Genomic DNA, 12,046 nt, shown 5'->3' with positions numbered 1-12,046 from the left:
CAATTCCTTTCACAGCGAAACATAAATAAGCTCCTCTCGCTTTCCAGGCGGGTCACCTTTTACTGATTTTTTTTTCCCCTAAGAAAATCCAGTGCTTGATAGTCTGAGGGTGGAGTGTAGCATTTTCCAGGATGAGTCAAGGGGATAGATATTCTTTTCTCAGCCTCTGTGGTCTCAGCCCCACCGTTGGCCATTTACTCAGCGGTGGGTGGCCCCATGTCTGAAATGTCAGGCTAGAACAGAATTCCGCGGCTGGAGATGGCACATAGCAAGGATTCAAGCAAGAGAGGGGGTTCTTGGACTAAATACTCTTTCTGTATCCTTTAAATAGAGACTCCATGGTTCTGCTGTGAATAAGGAGCTGGGGGCCAGGGGTGGGAGCAGGGGAGGATGAGGAAGGGTGCCATAGAGTCCTCGCTCTCGGGAACCTATGGTCCAGACAAGTCACGGTCCCAGGGGTGACAGCTCCTCGAGGGGAGCAGATACTCAGTCCTAGACTCAATAGAGGGAGACTTCGCTGTAGGTTGGGGCCCTCAGGGAAAGCTTCAGGGACAGAGGAAGGCCTGAAGTGAGGATAGGCTAAGATCTCAGGGCTAGTTCTTTCTTCTCACTATGTCTTACAGAACTTTCGTGACCTCTCCAGAGGCTGACACGGTGCCAACCTAGGCCCAGTACCAGACTGTGTGAGAACCTGTGTCCACCGAGGCCCCTGACCTCCTCTGCGTCCTGTGAGCCCTAATCTCATGGGTCACTCAGGATCCTGGGTCAGGTCCAAGACTCCGGGAGCACCCTCCTCTCTCAGCCCACTGTCCTCCATTCTGTCAGCTTCCCACCTCCTTTTGTCTCTTAAAAGCAGCTCTTGGTCAGGATGGCCTGAGCAGCTGTCCTTAGTTATCAACCATGCCTCCACTGGGAGGAGAGCTTCTGGTTCTTTCTCCAGGAATATTGCATCATTCATCAAGGCACCTTCCCAGTGCACATTTCTATGGCCCGTGACTCTTCTTGGTTCTTCTGTGTATGGTTTTCTGTAAGACCAGGTTTTTTTTTCTTGCTCTCATTTTTCATACGGACCTTGTGATGGTTTATTTCATGTGTGAACTTGGCTAGGCTACAGTGCCCAGTTTCTACACCAGTAGACTAGTGTCTACACTAGTCTAGATGTTGCTGCAAAGGTATTTTTTCAGATAAGATTAACATTTGCATTCAGTTGACTTTAAGTAAAGCAGATGACCCTCCATAACATGGGCGGGCGTCGTCCAATCAGTTGAAGGCCTTCAAAGCAAAAACTGAGATTTCCTGAAGAAGTAATTCTGCCGCCAGACTGTAACACAGAAATCTTGCCTGAGTTTCCGGCCTGCTGGCCTGACCTATATTGACTTTGGACTCAAGATTGCAGCATCATTCCTATTTGAATTTCTAGCTTGCCGGCCTGCCTGGCAAACTTCACACTTGCCAGCCCCATGATCATGTGAGCCAATTCCTTAAAATAAATTTCTATTCGTAAATATGAATATATATAGAGAGATATATATGTGAATAGATAGAGGTAGATCTATATATATGGATTTTTTGAAATATATATCCATATGTATATGTGTATATACATATATGAATATAGAGAGAGGGAGGTAAATCTCGATACAGACGGATCTAGGTATCTGGGTATAGATGTAGATGTAGATGTAGGTCACTTATTGGTTCTGTTACTCTGGAGAACCCTGGTTGCTACTGACCTGCCCCAACTAACTGCCTTCTCCCCACCCTGCCTCCATCACCATGAGGGCCCCCTGCTCTCTCTGCAGAGAGTCTACTATGTGACTGGCCCACGGATACCTGCTGACTCGGGTTACCCGGCGCCTCAGCTTTTCTCTCTGCTCCTTCTTTTAGCAGCTTCTCTTCTGGAAGGCAGCAACCAGAAAGAAAGGCCAGCCCAAGGACCTGAAACTCGAATCTTCTAATGTTTATGTTTGTTGGTCATTTTTGTTTAAAAAAGGAAAAAGTGAAGAAGAAAAAAAAGGGAAAAAAATGATAAAGGAGAAAAAGTTCCCAGGACAAAAGGATAAACTCTGGCCTAAAATCAGGATTGGGGCTTAGCCGAGGATTTGGGCTGTCCACGCCCTCCTTTGCTCCTAATTACCACGAGTAATTGAGAGGCACAGAGGCAGGGACTAGCCACAGCAGGCCGAGCTGTTCTCCATGCTGATCCTGTCTTGGCGGGACCCGTGAGAGCCCATGCCCTGGGCCTGCAGACAGGGTTTAGGGTCGTCTGGTTCAGCCTAGTCTCTCCGTCGCCTGTCCCCCTCCCTGCCGCTCCCGCCCCGCTTCAGGCCTGCTTTGCTCTGGTGCTAGAGTAAGTGGCGGCAGAGAGGGCTGTATTTTCGGGTGGCAAGGGCTGGCCCGTGTCCTCCCTTCTTCCACGGGGTACTGTTCTGTTGTATTTCTTCTCTCAGGCAGCCAGCGGTCTGTCGGTGAAACTCAAAGCCCGCATTGCCAGGTGAGGAATGGCGTGGCTCTCATCTCTCCTTCGAACCATCCTGGCATTGGCTTGTGCGGGTGGGGTGCGCGAGTGTGTGAGAATGCATGGGCCTGTCTCCGCGCGCCCCCTGGCCGGCCCTGACTGCTCCCCTCGCCATCAGGCCAGACCTTCTGATGTTGTCGTCCTTCCCTGAAGTTTCTGAAGCAGAGACCGAATGTTCCAAAGCAGTGGACATGTCTCCTTCTGGGCAGCTCCCTCTCTGAACCAAGGGTCAGGAAGAGACCCTTGAAGGAGACCCCTTGTCTTACATTATTGCAAGGTGACTTCTTGGCACCTGGGAAAACGGATAGTTGTGAATTTTGAGGTTCGTTTGGGAGGCGACCCAGAAGGGCAGAGAGTGACAGCGGCCCTAAGGATGGGGCTGGCTTCTGGGTCCTCAGATACAGAATGAGTTTATGCCCGTTGGTACATTCTGATTTGTATTTGCATGACCTCTGGAGAAGCTCTGAAGGAATAATTGATTGATTGATTGATTATTGAGCCACTGATTGACTGAAGGGTGTGAGAGGGCTACAAAAGTCCTTATATAAGAGGCAAATTGATAAATATGGAGTTGAGCAAGTCGAGGTGTTTCACATTCTATTGCTAGGTAACAAACCACCCCAAAATTAATGGCTGACAACAAAAATAATTTAGCCTTTCTTATGTTTCTGTGGATTGGCTGGGTGTTTCCTTGACTGGCTCTGTCTGAACTCACTCCTGGCTCATCCAGCTGGAGGGTCCATGGGGCAGGAGTGGCCAAGATGGCCAAAGTCACACCTCTGGCAGTTGGTGCTGGCTGCAGATTGAGGGTCTCTTGTTTTCTTCTGTGTGCCTTTCATCTTCCAGTGTGCTGGCCTGGCTTCTTCTGTGCTGCTCTCAGGGCAGCTTCTAAGAAGGTGAAAGGTGAGGCTTCAGGACCCCTACAGGCCTAGGCCTGGAAGTGACCCACTGGAACCCCAGTCTGCCCTTTGCATTGGTCAAAGCCAGTCAGCGTCCAGGTGGAGGGGTCTGCACAAGGGCGTGGATACAGGCAGGTGCAATTCACTGGAGCCGTTTTCTAACTATTTGCCACACCAAGGAAAAGAAGAATTGGGATTCGAATAAAAATCAGACTAGCATCTGGCAGTGAGAGATGGTATTGAAGAGGGTTCGGGAGCATAGCCCAGGAGCAGACTCCCCAGGGCTGGAACCCCCGCTCTGCTCCTCCCTAGTGGTATGACCTTGAGGAAGCCCTGCAGCCAGCCTGTGTTCCTGGGTCCTTCTCTGCTCAGTGAGGGTAATAATAGCACCTATCTTGAGGCTTGTGATGAGCTTGAATTGAGTTAATACAAGTCAAGTGCCTGGTACCAAGCTTGGCCCACGGTAAACACTGAAATAGATGTAAGCTATTCGTATTCATTTTGTGTTCTCTAATGGCAGGTGAGTGACAAATGTGGCTTTAAGTTTTCAGTTCCAAAGCAAAGAGGCAAAAATACTCGGGTACAAGATGTGTAGTCTGTTTAGGCTGAGAAAAATCGTTGGTTCAGAAAAAGCTGTGCTGTGTTAATGGGCAAGTACGTGAGTTTACACACTTGTTTTCAAATGCGTCAGATTTGGGGAGTCTGCAGAATGACTGAGCTGGAAGAACTTCACGCTAAAAGTAAATGTATTTTTCTCCCAGAGCAAATGATTAGAGGCAGTAACCTGTGTCTAAAATTTAGCAAGACGGGCTCAACTGTCAGAAGACCTTCACTGGGGTCCCAGCTGTCTTCTCTCTGGCTGAATAGGAAAATTCATGAATTCCTCCAAAGCTCAGCTTCTTTGTCTACAAAATGGGCATACTCGTAGTGCCCCCCTCGGATGGACAAATAGATTAAGCAAGCAAAACCCTTTGTCTATCACCTGGCATATACTACTCAATGAGTATTTGCTCTATTATTAGTATAAAGATGGTTTTAAGGGAGATCTTCTCTCTTTTGGAAGATAAATTCTCTGGGTACTCTTCACAAATGGTTAGTGATATTATTATAAACTTCTCCTGTCTCTTTCTTAGAGGGGCATCTGGAATTTTCAGGGTCTGTCCTAAAGTAATAAGCGTATATGCCAACAAGGCATAACCCCTACACTTAGCCTTCTCTCTAGTTCCACCCCAGCCCCCATTTTTCCAAATTAGCGAGCTTTATCACTTGTGTGGTTCTTATTCTCCATCGAACTCCATGCGACCTCTGTGGGAGCTGGCTGCACCCAGGTCAGAGCAGCCTTCAAGGACTTCCAGAAGTCTGTCAACAGCCCCCAAACCACGGGTTGCCACCTCCTCTTAGATGGCTCCTCTCCACATTTCTGCAGTTTCAGGATCCCAACCGTGTGAAGTCAGGTTATCGTTTTCCCTGCCCCTGGGTAAGCTTCCCCTCACTCTGTCTGCCTCTCACTTTCAGGCTGAATTGATGGCTGTAGAACGTTGGCCGGGAGGATCTTAATTTAAAGCCTCTGTCAGAGGTTGTTGCACGAACGTGGTGCCAGTGAAAAGCTGTTTTCCTTTGGTTTTGATCCTCTGTCACCTTTCTCTGGGCATGAAATATGAGGTCGGGAAATAAGGTAACCAAATTGGGATTAGGGGAGCTATTGAAAAACCCTTGCATCGTCCCTGGAAGGGGCCGTGGCTCCATCCCAGCCAGGGGCCCAAGTCAAAATTCTGGGCCTTCAAGCCAGCTTTATGTCTCTGATAAACCAATCAGTTTCTGTCTCTTACTCAAGCTGCCTCCAGAGGTTCTTCTGGTGGTAGTTCTCATCAGGTTCAGAATCCCTAGTCTCTAGTCTGTCAGCTGTTGGAAACTCCTGTTGGTCTAGCCAAGGAGGTTCTGTTTAGTTTTTCTGTGCTTCATTATAAAAACAGTAGTATTTTATCATTTTCTAAATTCAAAGTTATATTTTAATAGTGAATGTGTGCGGCACACCCGCTCCCTGACCCTGAGATATTTTTATGTCCCTAAGGAGACAGTCCCCTCCCCTGTAAGGAGAATCACTGGCCTATTGCTTTTCAACATTTTTCCTGGGAGTGAGACAAAGAATCTTTTCCCCATTGTGTGACTTTTCCCCAAGACAGTGTTGGGCTGCTTCGCGGCGCTGTGTACCCCTGCTTTGTTGAAACCTCTGTACAGCTCATTTGTGAGTCATTGACGGAGCTGTTATTTCAGAGGTTTGGCTCCTTTAGAGTTGAGTTGCTGTTATTTTGACCGTTGGTGCTATTCAGTGAGTAGCATGAGTCTCCAAGTTGCTGATACCGACCTCCTGGCTCGAAGAATGTATTTTTATAACACACTGTTAACATTTCATGGGATGCCCAAGACTATTCCTGTCATCTTCAAGAGGGAAGTTGTGGTGTCATATTCGTGAAAGAAATAAAGATATAATAAAGAAATAGACAAAACAGAGTAATAGTACAGGTTTATGATGTGACCCCTTTTATTGTAAAAAAACAAACAAGTAGGTGTGTGCATAGGTATTTTCATGTTGTAGGTGCAAGAGCAAAGGTCTAGGGAAGGTAGTGTTTAACTTCGGTGGGATTCTGGGTTTTTCACAATTTTCTTTATACCAAGAAAAGAAACCGCAATACTATTTATTTTGAATAATGAAAAGACAAACGAAAACACAACAGCCGCCCAACAGGAAAGGGAAGTGAGGCAGGTAGACCACTGGGTGGAATTTTCGGGGCAGGGGCCGTGTGGGGCTGAGGCCCCCGAGCTGGCCAGGCCTGGACCCAGCTTGCGGAAACCAGGTTCGGCCGTTCAGACGTGTTCACGGGCTGCCCACGGCTGTTGAGCGCAGACACTTCCTGTGGGCGTCTCTCTCTCCCACCGGATAGAGCAGCGTTGTGTCCTGGGCTCGGGCCTGTCAAGCCTACTTTGCTCAGCTCTGTTGGAGCCTGGGACGGAGTGGGGTTGGGCCCAGATTCTTTTCCTCCTAGGCGCTGAGCCTCGATCCCCCGGGGCTGGTGGCCGTGGCTGTGTCCTGCTGGGCTCGGGAGAGTGTCCGCACACACGGGCATGCCCGCAGTCAGCTTGTCAGCTCTCGGGGATCAGGTTCCTGCACCTCCGCCTCTCCCAGAGCCAGGAGACTGTGCATCAGCAGGAACCACTCTGCAAACAGCCTGGAAATTCCAAGCCCCCGGGGAAAGTGCCGTTCAGATAAGGAGTGGTCCTGCAGCCCCCGGAGGGCTTGTGGCCCGTAGAACGTACTGCGTGTGAGTGCTAATGACCCCTGGCAGTGGAGAGGCTACAGGGAGGTTCTGGGCCTCCACTCCCCACCCCACCCCCACCGTGGGCCGGTGTGGGAACCACAGCTCTGCCTGGTGACTCCCCAGCCATCCATTGCTCGGGGCCAGGCCGGATCCTTGCTCAGAAAGCAGCAATGATAAGCCACGAGAGAGGGACAGTCACCACAGGCTGCCTCTTCTCTTGCAGAGAAAGTCCATTCGTGTGACCAGGAGAGGCAGAGCGCCCTGGAAGAGGCCCGGCAGAATCCCCGGGAGGGCATTGTCATCCCCGAGTGCGCCCCCGGGGGGCTCTACAAGCCTGTGCAGTGCCACCAGTCCACTGGCTACTGCTGGTGTGTGCTGGTGGACACGGGGCGCCCGCTGCCCGGAACCTCCACGCGGTAAGCCCTCCACACCCCCTGCTCCCCATCCCCCACCCTCGGAGCCTGTCCAGTCCCTGCGATGGACCTGGGGGAGGAGGAGCAGTTTCCTGTTAGGCTAGCCTCACATTTCCCTGCTTGCCTGGCCCAGTGGGAATCATGGCACTAGGAGAACATTTCTGCTCACGGGCAGATAAGGTTCTGGTAGAAAGACCTGGGTCCTAGGTTCTGGTCACAATTCTATCCCCTCCTAGCTGGGTGACCTTGGAAAAGTAGGTAGCCCCTCAGAACCTCAGTTCACTGGCTAGGACGTTAAGGCCCTGCCTGAGTCCCTCAGTTCTGTGGATCCCAAAGATCCTGCGTGCAGAAACAAGGTGACATCGCTCAGCTTGAGTGATGACAGTGACATGCCCGAACATGTCTCAGTGGGCACATTGCTACTGGGATAGCCTGGCAGGTGCTGGACAGCGCAGGAGATATTTTGCTGCCAGCCCTGGGAGTTCTAGGCTTAGTGGCAGCAGGATGGTTGCTGCTGGGCATGGCTCCAGTGGGCTCAGTTCCCGGCCCCTCCTCACCCTTCCCGCCCCCCCCCCCCGCGTCTCTCTTCCCAGCTACGTGATGCCCAGTTGTGAGAGCGATGCCAGGGCCAAGAGTGCGGAGGTGGACGATCCCTTCAAGGACAGGGAGCTGCCAGGTGGGAGACAAGGCTGCCCCTTGCTGGTGCTCTCACCTCTTTCTGTGCTTCCACCTCCCATCGTGCGGAAGCCGCTCCCTCCTCTGCTCTGACTCTGCTTCCCCTTCTGTAGGATGGGGGGGGGGGGGAGTGTCCTGGGATCTGCATCTAGGCCGGGGTTTGTCCCTAATGACTCCTGTGCCCTTGAGCACATTGTTTCTCCTCCTTGCTCTTAGCTTTTATCTTCAAAATGGGTCATTAGGCTAAGACCCTGTCCTTGCAGCCCTGCAATTCTTTGTCCGTCTGGGGTGACTGGGCCAGTGTTCTGGGAGCTGAGAGGAGAGCTTTCAGGGAGGGGCTGTCCTGAGGGGCGTGGGCAGCGTCCGTGGCCAGCCTTGTACGGTGCTTGCACGATCATCCCGGTGGCACCGGACTCCCACTGGAATGTGACACGAGACGTGCAGGCAGGGGGCCCAGGACCTCCAACTGGCTGCTGTGATGGGTTTCTCTTATCTAGAGTCTGCTCTGCCAGGGAGTGACAATAGGTCACTAAATATTGGTGGCTTGGAACACGGTGGTCTTTAGCAAGCACAGACTGGGATCAGTGCTGAGGGGAGCTGGGCCACCTCCCCACTCCCCATCAGGACTCCGCCCTGGGAGCTGAAAGCAGAGGCTCCTGAAAGTCCGGTTGTAAAAACCACCCTGTCCCAAGATGGGAGTCATAGATGCCAGGGTACCTCCTTCTGGTCATCCCCCCAACGACTGTGAACTGAGATTGTGCGATGTGCCAGGCGCTGGGTACGATCTGGTGCTCGGAATTACACGGGGCTCCCACAGCGGAGGAAACAGAGAATATACGAATAAATAAATGAATACAAGCCGGTCTACGTAGCCGTGACAGGTGCTCTGAAGGGAAAGAGTAGGAGTGCAGGGAGAGGTGCATGAGAGTGCACGAGACCTGCTTCAGGGTCCCGGGGCTTCTCTGAGAAGGTGGTGCTTCATCAGGGACCTGGTGGGTTTGTGGAGGGAAGAGAGTGAGTTGTTGTCACAGAGAGGAGGGTTGTGGGAACGGTTGGGGCTGGCAGTCACGAATTTACAGGGACGCCCACCTCCATGGTTGCTCACACCAGCAGAACTAATGCGTGGGGGAGAGACTTGGGATTTTCCTGGAACAGTGCAATGGAGCAAGCGAGAAACAGAGGAAGGGAGGTTTTATCAGCATAACCCAAGCTGGATGAGACAGAAGTGAAGAAGGGAGACGGTTCTTGGAGATATAAACTGGTAGGGCGACTTGAGTCAACTTTGACCACTAGGGGTTGGCTCCATCCCTTGTGGCCCCTCAGCACCTGCTCCTTCCCGGGAGAGCAGTGTTTCTCACGCTCTAGCGTGACCACCTGGGACCCACCAGGGACCACCTGACCACCCAGACTCTCCCAGAATGAGCTTGCGTTCCCGGGAGACCATGAACTTGGGCGGATAGGGACCCTGTGTACCGAATCCCTAACATTTGACACAGTGGCTCAGTTGACACTCAGCAAAAATTTGTGGAATGGAAGAGAAGCGAAAGCATGATTTTCTGTTTGTTCTGATGGTCCCTTGTGGGTCATGGGTAGAGAAACTGCGGAGGTTTATGAGACTCTGAGCAATAAACAGTTCCCAGAGTGGATTTGGCTGGACAAGAAGGACTTGGAGAAGTTTGGGAAATGGTGGCCATTGAAGAAGCTGTTTACTTGATTACTTACCTGACAGCTGCCTTTAAATCTCACTTTACCTTTCAGGCTGTCCAGAAGGGAAGAAGATGGAATTTATCACCAGCCTACTGGACGCCCTCACCACTGACATGGTGCAGGCCATTAACTCAGCAGCGCCTACTGGAGGTGGGAGGTGAGAATGTGAGCAGGATTCAGACCCCGTGGGGGATCGGGGTCCCTGACTTTTCAGAAGCTTCAGGAGGCCAGGAGAGCAGGGAGGGGTTAGGCAGGGCAAGGGCTGGCCCCACCTTCTGCCAAAAATCTCACCCTCTCCCCTCCCTGTTCTTTGGGAATTGCTTGTCTCTACCTTTTAGTTACCTGGTTACAGGCAAATTCAGGGTGTCTAGAGACTTCTAGCACCTTAGTATCCGGAGTAGATGCACTGGGGTGAGAGTCACAGGAAGGACGAGGGGTCTGTAATGGGCAGAGGGGGAAGACACAGCGCTTGGTGATTTTCTTCTCTTCTGAGAAGGCAGGAATCCTGTGCCTTTTTGGCTTCCTGAAAATCCCAAGGGCTCCAGCAGTGGGATTGGACATTGCCATATCCAAATCCAGTTTAGTTCAGGAACTGATATGTGGGCTGAGGCAGTCCTGACATGAGGCTGAAATGCACACACACCCTGTGACCAGCATCCCAACACTCGCTAATCAGTTAGTCCATTAGGTCGGTGGTTGGAGCACACATGCATCCATGCATCCATCCATCCACCCATCTATCCCTTCAGCACCTGGTGAACATACGCAGCACACCAAGCACTGGTCTAAGGCCTGGGAATGCAGGAATGTAAGGCATAGTCATGTCTTCAAAGTGTGCAGCTTAGTGGGCACCTTAGGCTGTAGACAGATACTAGCAAATTGTGTGCTAAGTGCTAGAAATGAGGTGAAAGAACAGAGAAGGGTTTGCCAACTCAATCTGGAGGAGTCAGAAAAGCTTCCTGGAGGAGGTGATAGCTGGGCTGAATTTTGAAGGACAGGTAGGACTTAGCCAGTGAAAGAAGGAGAGCCATCCCAGGAAAAAGAAAGAATACTGTGGCTCCAAGAAAGTGCACATTCATAGTCCAGGATGGCTGGGCTGGGGAGGATGGAGTGAGGCGGAGAGGAGAGTAGCAACAGATGAGACAGAAGGGACAGTCGGGAACCAGGAAGCCAGAGGGGAGGCACAGCAGCCGGGGGGAGCGGGGGGAGGTGTGTGTGGAGGCAGTTCAGGCTCCTACAGCAGTGGAGGAAGTAGCCAGGCTCTGCAGGGGTGGGCAGCCTGCCTCTGAGCTCAGAGGCTCACCGGGGGGGGGGGGGGGGGGGGGGCTCGTCCCTCCCATCTGCTCAGAGGCAGATGTCATCAGCAAGGCAAGGAGTGCCAGCACGGTGACAGGTCTGGGCTCCCAGGCCTGTAAGGGGCCCAGGCTGGCGAGCCACAGAGCCGCAGGGTGTGTATCCAGCACAGGGATGGCAGGGCTGTCAGTGGTGCTGCATCCTGAGGCAGGGGAGGCTGGCTGTCCGGAAAACCCAAGGTGAGGTCCCATCCAAGGGAGTGCAGAGCTTGCCTCCTCCTGGGTGCCATTTCGGAAGCTGCCGGTCCGGTGCACTAACTCAGCAGCCCCACGGGCCTGGGAGCTCTCGGGCTGGTTGCTGGTCTTGCACACCCCGTGGATGGGATCAGGCCTCCCCAGGAGGAGCACAGCACCGCGTCTGAGAAGATGGAGACAGGGGCTGATAGGCTGGCAGATGGGAGCGGCTTGGAGGCAGCCGAGGGTGCTCCGACGGTGCTCAGCCACTGGGCATCTACGTAGAGAGGACCGTACCCATACCTCCCAGGACAGGGGGCAGGGGAGATTGTGAGCACTTATTCAGTATTCCATGTCTTTGTTACTTATGCTTGGAATACCGGTTGTTTCATGAAAAATTGAGGATGAGATATTTATGTTTATTAGAAGAGAGTGGAAAAAGTACCCAGGACGGGGGGCATGGGCTTCAAAATTCCAGGTCTGGCTGCTTCCCACCCAGAGCCCCCAGGGCTGCTGGCTCTGACCAGCCACTCGGGGAGCCTGCCTGGTGCTTTTGGAGCACTTTTGAGGAGACAAGATTTCAAATGCGTCCCACTTGCTTCCTTGGAAGCTCAGCCCTTGAGCATGGTCTGGCCGGGGTCCCAGGTGGACTGAGGGTGCCAGGGAAGTACCAGACCCGACTGGGTCCTGGGCCAGTGGATGAGGGGCCTGCAGGGGCAGAGGGCACAGGCGGGGGTCCCCAGCCAGGGGACATCAGGACTTGATGCCTTGCCCTCAAATCACAGGCCGAAGGGATCTTTACAGAAAATAAAAACTAAGAAGTGTATGTTTTTAATACCAGTTTTTAATACCAATGTGTCCTTAGGGAAGAGATTTTCTTTTTTCCTTTTTTATTATGATTTTATTTATTTGACATATAGAGAGAGAGCACAAGTAAGCAGAGCGGCAGGCAGAGGGAGAGGGAGAAGCAGGTCCCTACCACCTGTCAGGA

The 12,046-nt window shown here is 52.1% G+C and overlaps 1 protein-coding gene across 1 annotated transcript in view; it reads left to right on the top strand.

Annotated features, from left to right (window-relative positions):
• The window catches only part of SMOC1 (SPARC related modular calcium binding 1), a 149,734-nt gene that overhangs the window by 124,978 nt on the left and 12,710 nt on the right, over window positions 1–12,046 (top strand). The window contains 3 exon segments of the mRNA XM_028099670.2: window positions 6,958–7,150; window positions 7,741–7,823; window positions 9,581–9,686. Of these exon segments, the coding sequence (XP_027955471.2) occupies window positions 6,958–7,150; window positions 7,741–7,823; window positions 9,581–9,686 (382 nt within the window).

The sequence above is a fragment of the Eumetopias jubatus genome, unplaced genomic scaffold, assembly GCF_037043125.1.
Source record: "Eumetopias jubatus isolate StellerSeaLion01/CBP00866 unplaced genomic scaffold, mEumJub1_p1.0 scaffold_7, whole genome shotgun sequence".
Lineage (NCBI taxonomy): Eukaryota > Metazoa > Chordata > Mammalia > Carnivora > Otariidae > Eumetopias > Eumetopias jubatus.
The sequence above is the reverse complement of the archived record's forward strand: the minus strand, read 5'-3'. Positions and strand labels throughout refer to the sequence as shown.